At 36.7% G+C, this 18,708-nt stretch overlaps 2 protein-coding genes across 4 annotated transcripts; one reads left to right on the top strand and one right to left on the bottom strand.

Moving 5' to 3' along the window:
* Nucleotides 1-493: 493 nt before the first annotated feature.
* Nucleotides 494-2,808, bottom strand: LOC137959814 (nudix hydrolase 26, chloroplastic-like). Its single transcript, XM_068807180.1, has 6 exons — nt 2,515-2,808; nt 2,374-2,424; nt 2,129-2,231; nt 1,002-1,098; nt 762-876; nt 494-674 (listed from the first exon to the last, which is right to left on the bottom strand). The coding sequence occupies exons 1-6, from the start codon at nt 2,578-2,580 to the stop codon at nt 609-611; spliced, it is 498 nt and encodes a 165-aa protein (XP_068663281.1). The 5' UTR covers nt 2,581-2,808; the 3' UTR covers nt 494-608.
* Nucleotides 2,809-13,157: 10,349 nt separating this feature from the next.
* On the top strand, nt 13,158-15,831 carry LOC137960302 (uncharacterized). 3 transcript variants are annotated; one of them, XM_068807886.1, is made up of 6 exons: nt 13,158-13,577; nt 13,824-14,009; nt 14,120-14,285; nt 14,369-14,423; nt 15,179-15,547; nt 15,661-15,831. In XM_068807886.1, the coding sequence occupies exons 1-4, from the start codon at nt 13,383-13,385 to the stop codon at nt 14,407-14,409; spliced, it is 588 nt and encodes a 195-aa protein (XP_068663987.1). In that variant the 5' UTR covers nt 13,158-13,382; the 3' UTR covers nt 14,410-14,423; nt 15,179-15,547; nt 15,661-15,831. The 3 variants fall into 3 exon arrangements, with proteins under 3 accessions (XP_068663987.1, XP_068663985.1, XP_068663986.1); XM_068807884.1 differs by lacking the exon at nt 14,369-14,423 and having other exon boundaries at nt 15,336-15,547; XM_068807885.1 differs by lacking the exon at nt 14,369-14,423.
* Nucleotides 15,832-18,708: the final 2,877 nt, after the last annotated feature.

Below are 18,708 nucleotides of genomic sequence, written 5' to 3'. Positions count from 1 at the left end.
GAGCGGCTAATGGGATTTGTCTGTCCCTGAATTCTCTCTATTCGTGACCCTTTTTCTCGTCTTCATTAGTCGAAAACTATAAAAAATTCAGCCACTGTATTATATATTAAATGAATTGCAGGTCTTGGATAGTTTCATCTTGGAGTAAGTTGATTGATGGCAATGATGCCGACTTTTCTATTTTTTTCATGCAAAATTGCTCCAATACTCCCACGAAATCAAACTCCCACTCTCCAACGATCCTAATTCAACAAGGAAAGAAGCCCCTATTCCTAATCCCTCAATATTGTGTTTGGAACTAATTGATCTCTCCTTCACCGTTAAGCCCTCTCAGCTAATCACCCAAGGTCCAATCTTGCCAATTAATCTCTTGTTCGTTGTTAATCCCTCGAAACCAATTACGTAACTTCAAATCTCGGTAATTAATTGGGCGATTATTACCACTGCAAATTAAAGGCTGATGAGACACGTCATTGGCCAGAATGAAACACTATTGTAGGTGAGAAATACACCAAGCATCAATCCCTCTCAAACTTAATAACCAAAACTGCTATCCAGGTAGAGCAGAATGAACAAGTGGATGACAGGAAAAGATAAGTAGCATTTAATCACTGCAAATAAGGGGCAAAAACCTTTAGAACTTCTTCGTATACTGGTTTCTTGAAGCCCACAGCCTGATCAAAACAAGAGCGGCAATCAGCATCACTTGATGTCTTTTTAGGTGCAAAGAAAAACAGAGTAAGACCTGAGAAAGAACTCACAAGATCAATTATCTGTTGGGGTGTCATCCAAGTCCATTCTGCAAATTCTGCTTTTTCAGTCCCATCACCTAAAAGATTGATTTCCTCATCCTTACCTGTAAATCTGAAAAGAAACCTGCAAATGGGTCCAAGAGCCGTAAGATTTAACTAAAACATCTAATAGTTCCTTTTTCAAATTGTCCGGCTCACCCATTTTTCAAATTAGTAGTAGTAACATGATTGAGATATGAAAGTATGTACCATTTTTGGGCTTGCCCATTCCAGTTTGTTCCCCACCGTTTATTGACTTTTTCTTTTACATCTTGAGGGTAAAAATATATGCAGTTAAAATGACAGTCTCCAATGAATTATGCATTTGAAGTGGGGAAATTGCATTAGAAACTATATTGCCTTTGAGGTCTATAATCAGGAGAACATATGCATCTTTTCTAGATAGCTCTAATCATCTACAAAAAATGGTTCGTCACTGCTTGAGCGAGAAAGTCAAATTCAACAACTGACTGAGCTCCAGATTCATTTGGGATGTGCTGCACCCATGGTGAAGCAGATACATCCTGAATGTGCTTCTCTAAGATTTAAGTTAGCACACCCATGGTGAAGCAGATACATCCTGAATGTGCTTCTCTAAGATTTAAGTTAGCACCATGAATAGCAAACTAGCCTCAGAGTTGGCTTTACCAATACTGCCCCATAAATACATCATAAAGTTTGTTATACAGAGTATAACCTAGTCAAGCAGAAGAAATATTGACTAGAGCAATCTTAGATGTAAGCCTTTTTCAGGTGAGCCAGATTAGGCTTGTTTACCCAGGAAATTGTAGCCAAGAAACTATATATAATCAGGAAGATCAACATTTTCAGAGGTCAGGTCTTCATACCCATGTAAGTCGAAGAAATAGAAATTGTGGGGACCCAAAAGGTGGATCTTAGCTATGGCCCATTACTTTATCAAGTTACAAGCGTAACACTCCTGTGAATCAGCTTCATAAGAAAAAACTGCACAGAATAACTAGCTTGTACTTTACTACAGAATCTCTTGGATTCATATAAAGAGTTTTTGTTTCCATAGTTAGGTGGAACTAACTGATGGTCCATTCTCTTAAGGCAGCTCTACATTAACACATCTAAAAAGTTCAAAAGAATAAAATAGAACCAGACGAATGATCAAACTATGAGATTATTGAACATTTTACACAAATGTTCACCTAAATCCACACAATTAAAAGATGCTCACCCCTCTGTACAGAGAGAAAATATAATTAACAAGAGAAATTCCTAGAAAGAATACAGATGGGAAGCAATGCTACAATGAGAAAAAGAGTTTAAGAAATACACAAATATGGTCCATAAGGAAGAAGATTTTAAACTTAAATGAACCTCAGCGAGAATTTTTGCAGAAGTGACTCCCGTTTCTTCTCTCAACTCCCTAATTGCTGTTTCTCTGGGATCTTCCCCGTCATCAACACCACCCTGTGTATCAAAGGTTCATAAGGAGTAATTTTAATTAGTGTTTAACAAAATCAGTGTTTTTCACAAATGATGTAGAAGAAAAACTGTATTAAAAGAAAAAAATAAACAAAAATAAAAAACAGTAAGTACGGACAGGAACTACCTGCGGCATCTGCCATGCACCTGGGATATGAAGCCGTGACGCTCCAAAAATCTAAAGGAAACAGAACAACGCAATCACAAACTTAGGAACAAAGCCCGCATACGTCAAATATTGGGTAGAAAAAGATAGGCAAAAGAAGACCTTGTTCGAACTATTGATTAGACAGATGCCAGCGTTCTTCCTGTACCCTTCCGGTGCTGCTTCCATGGCAGAAGACGATGTCAAACTGCTCCGGCCTCCCTAAGCACAGATCAGCCGATTTGACAGATTTCCGTGAGGTAAAGGGAAAGGTTAGATTTCCTTTGGGCTTAAGTGGGGAGAAGGGGTCGACAGTTCACGAAGCGCAGGAATCGACAGAGTGAAACCATGGCGGCCTTAAATGACGAAAATACCTCTAAAAAGAAATCTGAGATTACGTATCCAGAGATTATTGGAGGGTAATCGTTCTTTTTCTTCGAATATTATTAGCCTCCCATTTATTTTCCGCTTTTCCATAGGCTCTAAATCTAAAGGAAAAACTAATTTGGACCTCTTTGTCGTTACTGTGTTTAGGGTACACCTAGAAAGAGCAGAAGACGTACGGGTTTGGCCTAGGCGGTGTGTCCCTTTTCTCAAATGTTCTACGCATGTCAAAATCCAACACGGCTAGGGGCTGGTTGGTCATTTTCTACTTCATTCGTTACTTTCATAACATTGGGATGCTCTGGCCATTTAAACGGCACGAAGGTTACATGTCTTTAATTATTTCAACCGTCCGATCATGATCGAACCATTCAAATAACTATTTCGCACTAAATGGCTTTTTCGGGTGAACTCCATGTTCCAAAAATTGGTGCGATCACAAGATTACAAACAACACATGGATCGCGTGATTCGTGAATATTTTCGCGCTGAGGCCAATCCGCGAGGCACTTTAACGGTGTGGGCTGGGCCCCCCACGCCAAAATAGTCTCGCTTCAGATATTCGCTGTTCCGCTTCTGTAATAGGGAACCGGTCCCTTCGTAACTTGGCGCCCAAGCCATCGCTCTGGTCTGAGCTAATCGGTTCTATCCGCTTTTCCAGTTTCCATCTTTCTCTGTTACAGCCGTTTTCCGGAAATACCCCCACCGCCTTAATTCTATTACCTTATCCTCCGCTGAACGCTGCGTTTTAAACGCCCTTCTCGCTCAAACTCATTGACCCTTTTTCTTCGAAATTTCTTAGCGGGGAGGAGTGCTCTCTTCTTTACGGTTTATCTCGCCGGGAAAAAGGCGAATTCTCGCCGGGAAGCAGGTCGACGGGGTGGAAATGTCGATTTCTGCTTCTTTCCCGATCCTCTTCTTCGACGGCGAGCGCGAGACTGACATTGGGGACATCGCTGTCTATCCCTCCACGGGCTTCGGGGGCTTCTTGGATCTCATAGCGCAGAGAATCGGTATTTCACCCCAGCAGATCGCCGTCTTTTTCGTTGTCCGCCAGAATAAGAAGATACAGATCGATGAATACACGAACTTCGCCGAGATCTTCCTGGAGAAGGACGGTATTTTTCAGGCGGTCTTAAAGCGGTCGAACACAAGGCGTGCGAGGAGGCGGCACACGTCGGCGGCAAATCCGCAGCCGACTCTGTTTTCACCGGAGAAGGTGCTCCTCCGACGCGACCCGAGGGTGCCGTCTTCGGGTTTCGGTCGAATTTCGCCGCCGCCGCTGGGTTTGTTGGACTACGAGAGGCTGTTGGAACTCCAGCGGCAGAAGGAGCTGTACCTGCTATCCACAAATCCGTACGCGTACACTGCTTTGGACGACGGATACGCGAGTCGTATGGTCGTCGGTGATCGTGTATCCGGTGGCGTAACCGTCTGCAAGCAGTGTTTGACTTCGAATGAGAGACCCGTACCGTTTCACTCGTGCGTCTACGACACGGTGACGGAGGGTTTCCGGTCCAAAGCCGGGCCGATTCAAAGGCCACCAAAGCCGCGGCGGGGAGAGTGATATCGGTTCAAATTATTTCTTTTTGGTTCCTGTATAGCGTTTTCTTGTGGTATGATACGACTGTTTTCGTTATATACGACGTCTCTACACGAAAGAGTGCTGTGGAAGAGACGGAGAGGAGTTTGTTTTTCAGTTTTTTTTTTTTTTCTGATTTATGAGAGAGATACCACGACCGGGATAGGACAAGTAGAATTAGCGATCGCCCGGGCTTTTATTTTATTGGAAATTTGATATTTTGTTGATAAAGAAGATATCTCAGCTGAGAGAGGATATTGGGTAATGGGGACCGCTTAAAAAGGACTGTGTAACCCCAACTGCATTCCGCTGTCAATATCAAAGTTTGGATTACTGAAGCTTTCTATATGTTTCATCTTTCTGATCGTGGTCGGTGGTTCCCTGTTAACACTTTTTAAAATTTTTTGAAGGTGTACCTAAGTACTAATAAATTAGTATTGATTGATTTCTTAAAGAAAACAGGTGAACAGGTCCTGTAATGGCGGGCCACGTCTCTCGCACACTGTTATTGGGTGGAATTTTATTTTTTAATCAAAAGATTTGGTTGGTTGCTTCCCAGACTGTGGCCATCCCAAATCTCAATCCGTTGTCTTAGTAGGTGGATTTTTCTTCCACAGACGGAACTGCCAACTGCTCGTTTGAGTAGCTGAGCTCTTTGGACTTTTTGAAGGTGAGATGCTTATCGATTATTGAGACTTGTCTGGTCTGCAACCTTTTTAGCTTACAGGTTGAAGAAGCTGGAGGGTTTGACAGAATACGACTCCTATATTCCCGATCTGAACTCTTATCTCATGGTGAATTTGTTTTACGGGATGTCCAATCATGTCAAAACTTTCTCCCTCTCTCATCGCTCTGCTTCGTGCGTAAACACAGAATCACTTAAAAAATCAAGAAGAGGAGGGAAAATAAAATTGTTAGATACGCAATGCAGAAAAGATTGCATTGATAGTGATTGTGTTATCTGGATTTCAGCTTTGAATTTTAAACTTATTTCTGATTGAAGACATGTTAAAGGTATTGGCGATGAAGTGGACTTACGCAACACATAAAATGCTTCAAGAACACATTCTTCTTAATATAGGAGGGAAGGATGAGAATTCAACTAAAAAGGTATGGGTGACTTTGTGTAATAATTGGATTTTTTTTTTATGAAAAATACAATTCTATATAAGAGCATTGTGCTGAAATTTTCATTTGGGTATAATAATAGTGAAAATTGGGGTAACCCACTTATATATTCCTTTATATATTCAATGGACATAAGTGGAGTGTTTGGGATTGGACCATGCATTGATGAGATGTCTCATTATATATACTATCCTGCTAGTACAACACATGAGGTTGTGACCCCTTCATTGGGCAATTAAGCTTTGAGCACATCAACCTACAAATATAATATAAGTGATTGATACTTTCATTAATCATCTAATTAACCAACTAATCCTATAAGTTATTAAATGAGTAACTAAATAATTCAGTAACGACTAATAATATGGATTACATATGTAGTTAATTAAGCAAATACTGATTTAATTAAAAATAAATAAATTAACTAAATAATTAATAAGTAATAGTTTAATTAACTAAAAACAATTAGTGACTAATTCAATAAGGTAATTAATTAATTCATACTAATTAATTAATTAATTAACTTATTACTAATTAAGTAAGTAAATAACCATTTAAATAAGTAATTAATCAGCTAATAATTAAGCAATTTTTTTAGCTTGAAATATTTGAGATATTGGGTTCCAGTTTTTAACTCCTGGATAAGGTCTTCAAAATGTCTAGGTTTTTTACTTCTAAATATTAGTATATCATTTTCAAATGTTAATTTAATTAATGTCACATTTCAGAGTCATTTAATTGCTTGATTACTTAATCACATTGTGAATTAGTCAAATTACTTTAATTCACGAGTCAATTACTCAATTTGTTACGTAATTAATTTAAACACAATAAATTTTATTTATATGAAATTTAATTTGCCTTTATTACTTTAAATGAAATGAAATTGTTATTAAATGAAGTGATAAAGTAAGATTAACTATTTTTATAAATTTTTATTCGATTAACTAAGAAAGTAATAAATTTGATTAATCAACTAATTAATTGTATAGAAATTAATAATGTAGACTAAGAACATAATTTAATTAATTGATAACTTTTCAAATAATTAATTAATAATTATCAACATAATAATAACTAACTAATTTATTATGTAATCATTTAATTACTTAGTGAATTAGTATTAGATATAATTATATTAAATAACTAAATTTAGTTATTCAGCTTAAATAACCATATAATATTTGTTACTTAGTTACACATTCATTACTCAATTACTTAATTGGTCAATTAGGTATTTAATCTTATTGTTTAACCATTGTCTGAACTAGCAATTATGTATTTAATTAGTAAATTAATATGAGACAAAATTACATTAAACGACAAACTATTAGTTAATCTATTTAATTAATCATTATTAAATAATATTGGTTCTTAGTTACAAATTATTGCTCAATTACTTAATTAGTTACTTTTAATTAAGTGGTCAACTAGCAAGTTATTTAACATACCTACATATTATTGAATAACTTAATTAACCACTTAATCATATTATTTAACAAATTACTCAACTAGTAGTTATTTAATAAATAAATAGTTTAATTGCTCAAATAAATAATACTAAATAAAACTATACTAAATAATTGTTAATTAATTAATATCTATAATTAGTTTAACATAAATAAAATTGTATAATTTTTAGTATAGTTAATAGGGTTGAGCAATTTTTCAATCCTGAACCTAGCCAAGTATTCATACATGTTCTCTCCCTGTTTTGTATTAAACATATTCTGTAACACATCATATAATTTACGTAAATTATCGGTGTTATAGTACAACTTGGAACAAGTGTCCCAATATATGTTTTGCGGTCTCACGGTAGACAACATTATTTGCCACATGTTTCTCCATGCTGTTAATTAGTCAACTAATGACAAATGTGTAATTCTTTAGCCATTTAATATAGGAACTAATATCTTTATCTACGAGTGGAGCTGGTTTAGTCAAATGTCCTAAGAGATATCTCCAGTGATAAGAAATCTCTTAACCGATTGAGCCCAACTTAAATAATTTGATGACCCTCTCAAGGGTATAGTGGTAATCTTAAATAAGTCACTTTTACCACTCATATACATGTATTCTTCACCTAGCTCAATGCGCTATATTGACCAATCGATAATAGAAGAGAGGAAACCAAACAAGCCAAACCAAGGCAATCAACAATTCACACCAAACCAAGGCCTTAATCATGCACGTAATCAACGAGATTTAGATTCCACGTGCTAGTCTAAATCATATAATATTGTTGAAGAGAATATATGAAAGCCTCTTACATGACTCTCACAGTAAGCAATCTCATAGAGCTAGAATTAATATGGTGGAGTCTAATAAGAGTATCACAAAAGGTGTTCTCATAGGAGAGTCTCAATTTAAAAGTGTTTTAGTTATGCAGTCTTATATTTATATTGAGTTATTTAATTATTTAAGGATTTATCTTTAAGTGTTAGAGTTTGGGTGAGATTGGGACAAGGGTAGTTTAATTGTAATTGGACTCTACTACTTTCCTCTATTATGAATAGGGGTTCATGTACTCCAATTACAATAAGTCAATGAAGTACTTATCTTTTCCATAAATTTAATATAGTATCAGAGTAGGTTATGTGAGTTGACTCGGTCAACCCACAAAGATAATGTGATCCTTTTCTGATATATTATCTCTAACAGTTTAGGTTTATATTTATCTTTTTTCTCTTTTCAGTCCCTATACCCATTGTTTACTTTGTGTTTTCACCTATATAATGAGTTTTTCATATTGTATATTATATATTTGTGGAAATATATTCGAGTCTACTCTCCAAAGAAAAATGAATTTTGGCAGTCGGAGTTTACTACAAAGAGAAATCAATATTTGAAGCAACAAAGGTCAGATTGCAAGAGAAGTTCGAGCTGTAGCAAACAGCTTAAACTTTCAAGCCAGATTATGCCATCAAGAACGAGACTTTACATGGATAATTATATATAAAAAGAAACATACGTAAGTTTATTTTCTTATCTATTTAACCAATTCTTGATCTGAGTTTTTTATATGGAGATATTAATCTTAGAAGAGTCAATGGTCATGCTGGCAAAAGGAGAAAAAAATACTTAGCTCTGTCAGATTACAGAGACCAAAACCTATCAGATTATTTATCTCAAAATAAATATATTTTATGAAGAGAAGTTATACTTAGATGAAAGGTATTTAAGTCTAGTTTCAGAAGGATAAAATTTTATGTAATTTTGATCTATATTTAAGGATATATTCATATTGGAAGATTTAAAGGTCATGCTAAGATCCTGTTGTATTGAAAATTCCGAAATAAGCCAAATTTTTTGTGTCACTTTTTGAGTTGCTGACTTGCTATTATTGATAAAAAAATATCAGGAAAATATCTCACTTGCCCCTTTTTTTTTGTTACCTTTCTCTTACCATCATTTTTTTACTCTCCATTACCCCTTTGGCCAAACCCTTTTGAAACATTGCTTTGGTTGGTCCATTTTATTTATATTAGTGTTTTAAATTCATTGAGATTTTTTTTATATATATACTTGTGGGTCCTTTATCGTCGTCTTGTGAATGACAAGCATTACCCCCTTATCACCCATTTTACCTTAGAGAGTCGGTGCCCGGGTTGGGATACCGTGATGGAGGAGCTTATTACTACATCTACGTTATTTGGTTCAAGTTGGGATCACTGTCATTACCTCCCAACTTGAGGGGGAGAAGTACAAGAAGAAGTACAAAAAAGATGTATTTTATTCCATATGTTGTGGTAATTTTTATGTGACAAAAATATTCAAGAAAGGCGGAGCACAAAAGAAGAAGTTTTTGCATATAAGAAGAATTTTTTGCAGCAAAGAAAATTAAAGACCAAGAATCATTTTCATTGCAAGCTGAAGTTATAAACTCCAGCTTGAGGGGGAGTATTGAAGAGAAGATATGAAAGCCTCTTACATGACTCTCATAGTAAATAGTCTCACAGAGCTAGAATTAATATAGTGGAGTCTTACATGAGTCTCACAAAAGGTGGTCTCACAAGAGAGTTTCAATTTAAAAGTGTTTTAGTTATGTTAGTCTTCTATTTATATTGAGTTATTTAATTATGTTAAGACTTATCTTTCAGTATTAGAATTTGGGTGTAATTGAGATAAGGGTAGTTTAATTGTAATTGGACTCTACTACTTTCCTCTATTATAAATAAGGGTTCATATACTCTGATTATAACAAGTCAATGAAGTATTTCTCTTTTCCATAAATTCAACAAATATTAATTCCAAATCTTTCTCAATTAAGAAAGAATTATAGAAGCAAGTGAAATCTCAAGGGATCTTGGACAACTTAGAGGATCTTATTAAAAAAAAACTTTCCTTCAATGACAAACTTCAAACATGCACTAAATCAATGAGCTAATTACTCCACGTACTGGCCCACACCATCTAAATCCCATATCTTTCTTAATCAAGAGTGAAAAATTGTTCAACCCTATTCCACCGATATATCAATTCAAGAGAAGCAATCGGAGGCCTTAATAGCTATTATTTCCTTGTCAAATATCAAGCCCTATATTGAAGTGGCCAAAACCTAACACCTTAGCTCCTCCGTAATTCCATCTTTCGATGACATAAGTGCAACATTACTTCGAATACCAGATCCTTCCTCTACCTTTCATATTGAAGTATCATCTGTTATGTACTCAAGTAGTATGGGTACATCTTCTAACCCTCGTTGGCGCGATAGAAATTATAGAGGAGGTCGAGCAAGAGGTGGTAGAACTGGCTCTAGTTCTTTAAGGTTAGACAACCGAGTCTACACTCACTGTGGTAGACTGAACTATCTGGTGGATACTTCATGGCAAACCAGACTAGGTCACTACCAACCAAGCCTCGGTTCCAAAAATCAAGAATGCAGACCAATCTGAGTCATAAAGTGGAAAGAAGACTATCACTGACAATGATTATGAACTCTTACAGAGGATGAAAACTCTGATGGTGTCCCCTCCATCTTCTCCAGTGTCTTCAACTACTATTGTTGCCACCACTGCTTTAAGATCTCACAATGAAGTAGGTGATTGGTGGCGACCATGAACAGGGGAAACTTTATTAATTAAACTTGCCTCCAATCATTGTGATTCCACTTCTCAGACAGAGGCAAGGTTATGGCACAACCGGTTTAGTCATCCATCAGTAGCATCGCTTGAACACTTATTTCCATCTCAAAATTTTCTTATTGTTTTTTTAAAGTTTATTTAGTCATCATGTTCATAGAAGAATTCCTTTTTTACCTCTCTCTTGAGTAAAACCTAGTCACCTTTATCCATCTATTGGTCTCAAAAATCAAATAAAATCATGGAAGATCTTGCTCAAAATCAACATCTTTCAAAAGAAATAAACTCTCATTTTTTGGTCATAGATGCCACTTATACCAAAGAAATCACAATCTTTGATTTCCCTTCTTGCCTTAATTATTTTAGGTACGGAATTCCAAAAGATAAATCAATATAGAAAGGATTAAAATAATTGGCTTAACCAGCAAAAAATCCTTTCCCAATAGAGTTCTCCCCTTGCATCAATTAACAATACTTAGTGGAGAGAAAAACCATGAAAACTAGTTTTTTGAAGTTCCAACAAATTCACCGTAGAATGAACATAATAACTCATAATAACAGCAGGAAAAATCATGTTTTAATCCAAAAAATAAAATTTCCAAGCATCCAAACAACATCAAGATATAAACCTTCAACCACACTCACATGGGTTTAAGAGAAACCGAACACAGAATTCTAACAATTCTTAGTGTTTAATCCAAATATGAAAAAAATATAATCATTCATCAACCTTCTTTCTGAGAGTAAGAACCAGTAAACATCTCAAAGAAAACAAGGAGAAAAAACAAACAAACATATCTTGAATGAGTCAAAATCTCAATTTTGCTCCTTGCTCCACAAAAAAAAAAAAAATCCACAAAATCCACGTGAAGCTTTGATGAAAAAATAACTTTTGCACCATGCTAATGTCAAGATCCTAAATCCATAGCTCTGATACCATATTGAATTTAGGATCTCATGTAAGGTCCTCGACCAAGAGAGTGAGAGAGGAGAAAAAGAAGAAGAAGAGAAAAAAAAAAGAGGAAAAAGGAAGAGTGGAGAAAGGAGAGAGAGGGACGACTAAGGAGATGAAGAGAGAGAGTTTGAGAGAAAAGTCTAAGGACGAATTTGAGAGAGAAGAGGGAAAACTTAAAATGCTCTATCCCATGCCTTGAGGTTATATTTATAGTTATCTGAATGTGTTTAAAGTGACTACAATGCCCTTAGAGTTATATGCTTCAACCAGAAAAAGACATACGAGGACATACACCAACTTGCATAATTATAATTTTATGTTATCTCTATGAAAGTTCTCCTTATTTACTAGTCATGCACCCTACACATGTGGGTGTCTCTTAACAAAAAATATTTAAAATTTCATTTAGTCCTCACAAAACTATTCACCTCCTCTAAGTTTATGACTCACAGGACTAAGTGATCTATTTTTAATAATAACAATAACGAGTTCTAATTTAACTTAACTTGTCGTTATATTTTGTTTAAACTCGGAATTGGAAATCCCAAGTTTCTCTCTTAGTCATAAATGCACCGAGTGGGTATTGCCGTTACTAAGTTCAATGTTTGTTTTATCTAAAAAATTATCAATGTCTCATGTAACATGTTATTGGGTTTTTATGACATGCCACTAAATCATGAGCTTGACATTTGGAAACAAAAAAAATTATAAATATTATCTTTAAAAAAGTTCAAATTTTAAAAACTTTTTTTTTCTTTTTTCAAAGTTGTCTTCACAAAATAAGATACTAAAAAAGAGTAGGAATAATAATAATACTTGTTATTTAGATTTAGATTATTAGTTTTTTTAATTATGAAAATAGCCTTATTTAATTTATAAACTTTCATTTGTACAAGTGACAAAAGTTTAATTTTAATTATTGATTTTTATAATATCTATTACTTAGTTTTACAAAATTGCCCCTATTTATATTCTCTTTTAAATTCGAGCCTAACTAAAAGAAATTTTTATTATTGTAGAAAATAGTTTTTATAAGTTGGATTTTTAACCACTCTATGAAAATTTAGGAAAAAAATTAAATAAAAAAAATTAACTTAATATTAATTGACTCGGCCACTGCGCATCTACGTGACTCTACCTCTTATTGAGATCCTAAAACTCAACTCCCCTGGGAGGGAGGCATCGTAGCATCCGTTTCGATTGTCTTCCAAAGTCCAAACTAAAACGATCGGCAGACTGCAGACCCTTTTAGCATAGTTATTGTCACGACTCGTTACCTCTCCGTGTTGGAACTCGGACACAAACTCGGAACCACAAGACTCCGTTTCTAAAGTAACGGACTGCTTTTGAATTCCCAAATTTGTCACCTAGAGTTTCGACAATGCCACTATATTACGCCTTGGATACGACTGTTTCAAAAAACCATCTTGAGGGTATTTACGTCAAGAAAGTATTTTTTCTTTTATAAAAGGAAAAAAAAACCGAGCCAAAACGGACGGGCGGCGGGAATTACGGGCCCACTGCGGGTCACGTGTGAGTACGGTACTCCCCCACCAACAAAAAAACCCACATATGATTCTTGGTCATGCGTATACCTGCTCTCCCCTCTCAATACACCGCGCGTACACTCGCTTTCTCTGCTCTCTATACTGCCCTCGCCTCTGGGTTTCTGAGTTTCTCTCTCTAGAAGCCTGTACTGTAACCTCGTTTTGAACTCCTCTCCCTCCCTCGTTTGCAGAGCTTTTTCCCCCAAAAACAAACGACTCGCTCTTCCTCCTTAAATTTGCTGGCTCTGTCCCCTACCCCCATTTTCCCCGAGTCTGAAATCTCCCGGAAATCGTCGGGAGGGAGTTAGAACATGGCGGAGAATCTGGATGATGGCGAACTCTACCTTCCTTCCGATATCTTCCCCGACGAGACGTTCTACCACCGGAGGCCCGTTTCTGAACCGACGGGGTTGACTCACATGGAGGAACTCGCTCAACAACTCGCCGCCTTAGCCATGCTCGATTCTCCTGCTCCTGCCGTCAGGCCTCCACCCGGCAACTTCGAGGTTTTTCTACTTTCTCTCTGTTTGCCGCGTTTACGACACCATTTATTACCATTTATGTCCCTTATTATTTCCGCCATTTACGCTGCGTTTTACCACTCTGCAAGCAAAAATCGCTTGCGGCTTTCTCTTGCCTCGATTAAACTGGGTTTGCTCTTTCTTGCTTGTAGAAGAAGAGACGGCAGGTTTCTGCTTGTTAGTGTTGATCTTTTTTTTTTTTTTAAAAAAAAAATCTTTGTTCTCGTGCAGTTGACAAAGTCGGTTCGAGTTGGAGCTCTTTATCCACCGGCACAGACCGGGTTGGGTTTTCAAGCGCTGCAGAACGTGGGTAACGGTCATGGCCATGCATGTCTCGGGGGAAGCCATTTTCCTCCTGTTGTCGGGCCTCGTTACCACTACCACTACTTTCACCCAGGGAAACTGGTTCAAGCTCCGGTAAGGAGAGTCACCTTGCTTGATTTGCTTATCGCATGTTTCCCTTCGCCTTTTGAGACTTGTTTTGGGGGTTCACGTTTTCCCTCTTCTCCGTTGCTTTTGTTGTACAGGCACACATCATTCAGCGTGAGAGAGCTAGGGTTTTGCAGAGGCAGCCAAACCCTATGCAAAATCGGGTCATGCCGGTTCGAGTTGGTGGAAGTGGGACGAGGGAGTATGGAGGTACGGGAGTGTTTCTGCCGCGTGTAATAAATGCGGAGAGTAGACGAAAACCCAGTAAGTAAAAGCTCAAACCCTCAAGCTTTTTCTGTTTTTGAGCCAAATTAAATTTATTAAATTGGTTGGTGTGTTGAATCTAGCTGATGAGCTGGTGTCTTGGAGGTATTTTGGCTTCTGGTGATAGGGTCATGTTTGGTTAGTTTCTGCAATCCTTTATGATCATCTTCCTCTTTGGGTTTCTCTTTTACTTGATAAGTTCTGAAAACTTGCAGAGGAACCCTTGAATTTTGTTCTGTTTGTACCTTTCTGTCCATTTAACCATCATGATTCATAAGGCCCTGAAAGTAATGAAAATGCATGCCTCTATTATTCCTTTTTTTAATTTTTTAATTTTTTTATTTGCTTACATTGTCTGGCTTGTCTGTGTTTGTGATTCTGATTTTTCAATGGAATTTGTTGTATTTTAGTTCTACCCATAGTGTTTTCTCTTTGATAAAGTAGACAACAGATTACCATTAAAATAACCAAGTTTAGAATTAATACTTGTTCCAGGAATGGTGTTGGTTTGTCTATGTAGCTTCTTGTTTTGCTCCTTCTGTGTGTATTTTACCATATTTTATTCCTTGTTTGAGTGAGAATTTCTTTCATGAAAACAACTACTGTTGGGTATGTCTTAATATCAAATTGTTGTACTTTACCATGGATTATTCCATGTTTGAATGAAAATTCTTTCATGAAAACGACTAGTGTTGGGTATGTCTTAATATCAAATTGTCATTAAACCACGAAATGGACTTCCTTAATCCTCTCTAGCATTCAGAATTAATACTTAAAACATCATGGTGATCTAGCTGTTAGAGGTTTGCTGGCCAACCTGATTTCCATATCAGGTCTAGCATAGGCCAAAGTGTTGTCTTGCTAATCTACTGCATAGTTGTTTTGATATATAGGTTCAGGTATGAAAAACACAGAGCCAAGAAAGCAGACAATGAAAAACGATGGTCCGGGAAGGCAGGGGAAACCATATCCATTTTCATCTGAAACTGGTTTGCCACAGGACTGGACATACTGATCTCCTCCGGGTTTTTTTTTTTTTTTTTGTTGTAGTTAAAATACCGTCTCATGGGTTCAATAATCAGCCCATAGAAGGACAAGAGGGAGTAATCAGTAGAGTTAGAAATGATCTTTTGGGAACTGATGAACAGCTGCAGAAAAGAAACACTGGTTCAGGAACGATGGAGAAAGCAGCTAAAGTGCAGAAGAGTGGCAGAACAATGTAATCTGGGTGTTGTCAACAGCTTTTTGTGTACATAAATAAGGTTTTCATAATCTCATTTCATGCATGAACAAATTTTGGTCTTCATTAGCAATAATAATATGGTCGATTAAGACTTTGTTTTTGTCTGTTTCCATTGGATTGTTGTCAATGCAGGGTCAGATGTGACAGGCTGCCTGGAGCTTTGCTTTTCCTCTTTCGGAGGAGGCCCTTTCCTCTGTGACATGAAAACAAAATAGCAAGTTTCATTTATTATCTGTTTTTTCTGTTTCTTTCTGCTTTTCCTGTTTCTTCTTGCTGCAATGGTCACTTCTGCCCTGCAAGTACCCTTTATTTTTCCAGTGCCTTCATTAAATATAGTTATTATGGTTTATGATTACCCACTGGGTATCGTTTGCGAACTGCATCTGCATGGTATCCGATGTTTGACCGTCCCATGGAGAGAGAGAGAGAGAGAGAGAGAGAGAGAGAGAGAGAGAGAGAGAGAGAGAGAGAGAGAGAGAGAGAGAGAGAGAGAGACTGCTAAATTGCTAATAGGCCATGACAGTTTTGTTCTTGAATTAGATGCAAGCTCTAGCTTGGTATTGCCGAAGTAGTTCGTAAGGGTTGGCTATGGTTATTGCGGTCAGTGTCAGTAGAAGAGAAGCAAGGCCCCAAGGGAAATGGTAGATTTCATTCTCCGTGAGAACCCAGGAGAAAATACAAAGGAGAAAGATAGGGCTAACGAATAAGTCCAAATCCAAATGAACAGCTTCGTGAAAGACCTTGAACGAGCTTTTGTCTGAATCCAAATCCTACCAATTTGCATATAGAGGGATTTGGCCCAGATCCCATTTCGTGGGATCCTACCCATTTGCTACCTTATACATATAATATGGAGAATAGATGAATAAAGTTAAATTGCTCAACCATTTGGTGTAATCGTTTACTTGTAAAAGTTATTGATTGGCAAAGGTGGGCGTCTTAAAGTGGCATCTTCCATATCCTAACCCCAACGCAAAAATAATGTTGTATCTTCCATATCCTAACCCCAACGCAAAAATAATGTTGTATAATTGATAGATTTAGGATCTCCCTAGAGGTGGCGTTTGAGTCGAGCCCGAAGTTCGAGCCGAATTTGATTTAAATATTTCGAACTTGAGCTCGAGCTTAATAATTTTTATTGAGTTCGAGCTAAGATCGAGCTTCAACGTTCATTTAAATTTTTTCTAGAAATACAAGTCTCAAGTTTGTGCTCCAATATATATTTAAAACTTTTCAAAAAATACATGTCAAATAAATTGTATATAAAATTATGTATACATTTTACATAAAATTGAGAACGACCTCTACTTAAAATTGGGCATAAGGGTGGCATCGAATCCAGCTGAGTCCGAACCTTGTTAAAGCCGAGTTTGATTTAAATATTTTGAACTCGAGCTCGACCGACCCTAGCCTCGAACCTAATAATTTTAACCGAGTTCAAGCTCGAGATCTAGTTGAGTTCAAGCTTAACCTGCATTTAATACTCTACATAAAATATATGTTAAAAAAATTATATAAAATTATGCATACATTTAAAAAAAAAAATGATAGGAGAGGTTCAGGATTGAATTTCAATAATGGATTAGAACGCACCAATATTAATTTTTTTACTCCAAATGTTGTCTAGCTCATTTTGTAATTTTTGAATCTAGCCATAAATTTACTATGGCTTCCTTAGTGCCCCTAGTTGAAAATTTATATTCTAGGAAAAACATTCCTATGATACATATTTCCCAAAAAAACCTTTAAATAAAATCCTATTACTATTAGTGACTCATTAGAAAATTACAAGAAATATTTTAAAATTTTCTTAGGAAAGTTAAATGGACCTTTTATTGCCTCTTCTAGGGAAATAAATAAAAATTAATAATCAATCTAATATATTATTATACTTATCGATAAGATTTTAATCAAATAAAATGTCAAACACAAAATTGCTATGAAAACTGCCTCATGCTAAAAGTATTATAACATCAATTGTTAAATAATTATTCAAAAAAATTTTATACGGTTTTCTAGCCCATCTTGGTAGGAAAATCTTACTTAGAAAATTATATGATTTTTTTAATAATAATTTTCAAGTAAAAAAATGTTTAAAAAAATATGAGACACTAATTATCCCTAGATACTTATTTCTACTAAAATGTATTTTTAATTTCTTCAAGAGCCATGAGGAATTCGCGAGTGGGAGGGGGGAAGAATCCCCTTAACTTAGGTATTCTGCTGGTTTTGGTTTTCCGCTGAGACGAGAAACGATGCCAAGGGAAAATTTCGTCGGCGACGGAAACAAAGGTGAAGGTAGACGAGGAGGAAGAAATCAAGCGGCGATGACGGAAAGGCAGAAAGCGGCCGGCGAGGAGGCAGCCACATTAGTGGCTGGAGGGGCTCGGCGGTGACGAGGGGAGGAAGACTCTCCCCCCTCCCCCCTCTTGCTCCCGCTCTATTCCGCTCGGAGCTCCGATCCCGCTCCCCAGTCTCGAATCCCCTGAATCCGCGCCGCTCGTTAAATTAACGAGTCGGCTCGTGATCTTTCAAGCCAAACCTTAATTCTGTCGAGCTTGGCTCGTTAATTTAAACGAGCCGATCTCGGATCTCTAACTCAGCTCGAGATTCGGGTATACTGAATCGAACCGAGTCGGAATCGAGTCGAGGTCAAGCCGCTCGCGAGCCGGATCGGTTCAAAGCCACCCCTAGATCTCACGATAGGTACTTGACCAAGAGAGTGAGAGAGGAGATAAAGAAGAAGAGAAGAAGAAAAAGAAAGGTAGAAGGAAGAGAACGAAGAGATGGCTAAGGAGATTGAGAGAGAGAGAGAGGGTTTGAGATAAAAGTGCGAGGACAAAATTTGAGAGAGAAGAGAAAAGACTTAATGATCTACCCCTTGCCTTGAATCTCTATTTATAGCTTATGAAGGAAGGTTACAATGATTACATTGCTCTTAGGGCTACAAACTCTCAAAAGGAAAAGACATAATAGACATATATTATGTTCTCTATTTACACCCTTGTGCCATCTTTATGAAAAAGATACTAATTTACACTCTTTGCCATCTCTTTGACGTGGGGAAGGTATTTACCTTAATACCCTTTAAGATGTCTTCCAACACTCCCCCTCAAGCTAGGGAGAGAAAACGTCGTAAATACCCCAGTGTGAGTGGAAGAATGGTTTGTTATCCGAAGT

The sequence above is a fragment of the Aristolochia californica genome, unplaced genomic scaffold (assembly GCF_029961685.1).
Source record: "Aristolochia californica isolate CCGP_79_NKW_82.1479 unplaced genomic scaffold, dmAriCali1.0.hap1 SCAF_3, whole genome shotgun sequence".
Lineage (NCBI taxonomy): Eukaryota > Viridiplantae > Streptophyta > Magnoliopsida > Piperales > Aristolochiaceae > Aristolochia > Aristolochia californica.
Note: the sequence above shows the minus strand (reverse complement) of the source record. Positions and strands in the feature narration are given on the sequence as shown.

Coding starts and splice junctions, on each gene's coding strand:
- LOC137959814 (XM_068807180.1), bottom strand. CDS start 2,580: ATGGAAGCAGCACCGGAAGGGTACAGGAAGAACGCTGGCATCTGTCTA. Junction 1,099..2,128: donor TCTCGCTGAGGTTCATTTAA/GTTTAAAATCTT, acceptor AATTCATTGGAG/ACTGTCATTTTAACTGCATA. Junction 877..1,001: donor AATGGGCAAGCCCAAAAATG/GTACATACTTTC, acceptor ACCCATTTGCAG/GTTTCTTTTCAGATTTACAG.
- LOC137960302 (XM_068807884.1), top strand. CDS start 13,383: ATGGCGGAGAATCTGGATGATGGCGAACTCTACCTTCCTTCCGATATC. Junction 14,010..14,119: donor GGAAACTGGTTCAAGCTCCG/GTAAGGAGAGTC, acceptor TTTGTTGTACAG/GCACACATCATTCAGCGTGA. Junction 14,286..15,335: donor GGAGAGTAGACGAAAACCCA/GTAAGTAAAAGC, acceptor TTTTTGTTGTAG/TTAAAATACCGTCTCATGGG.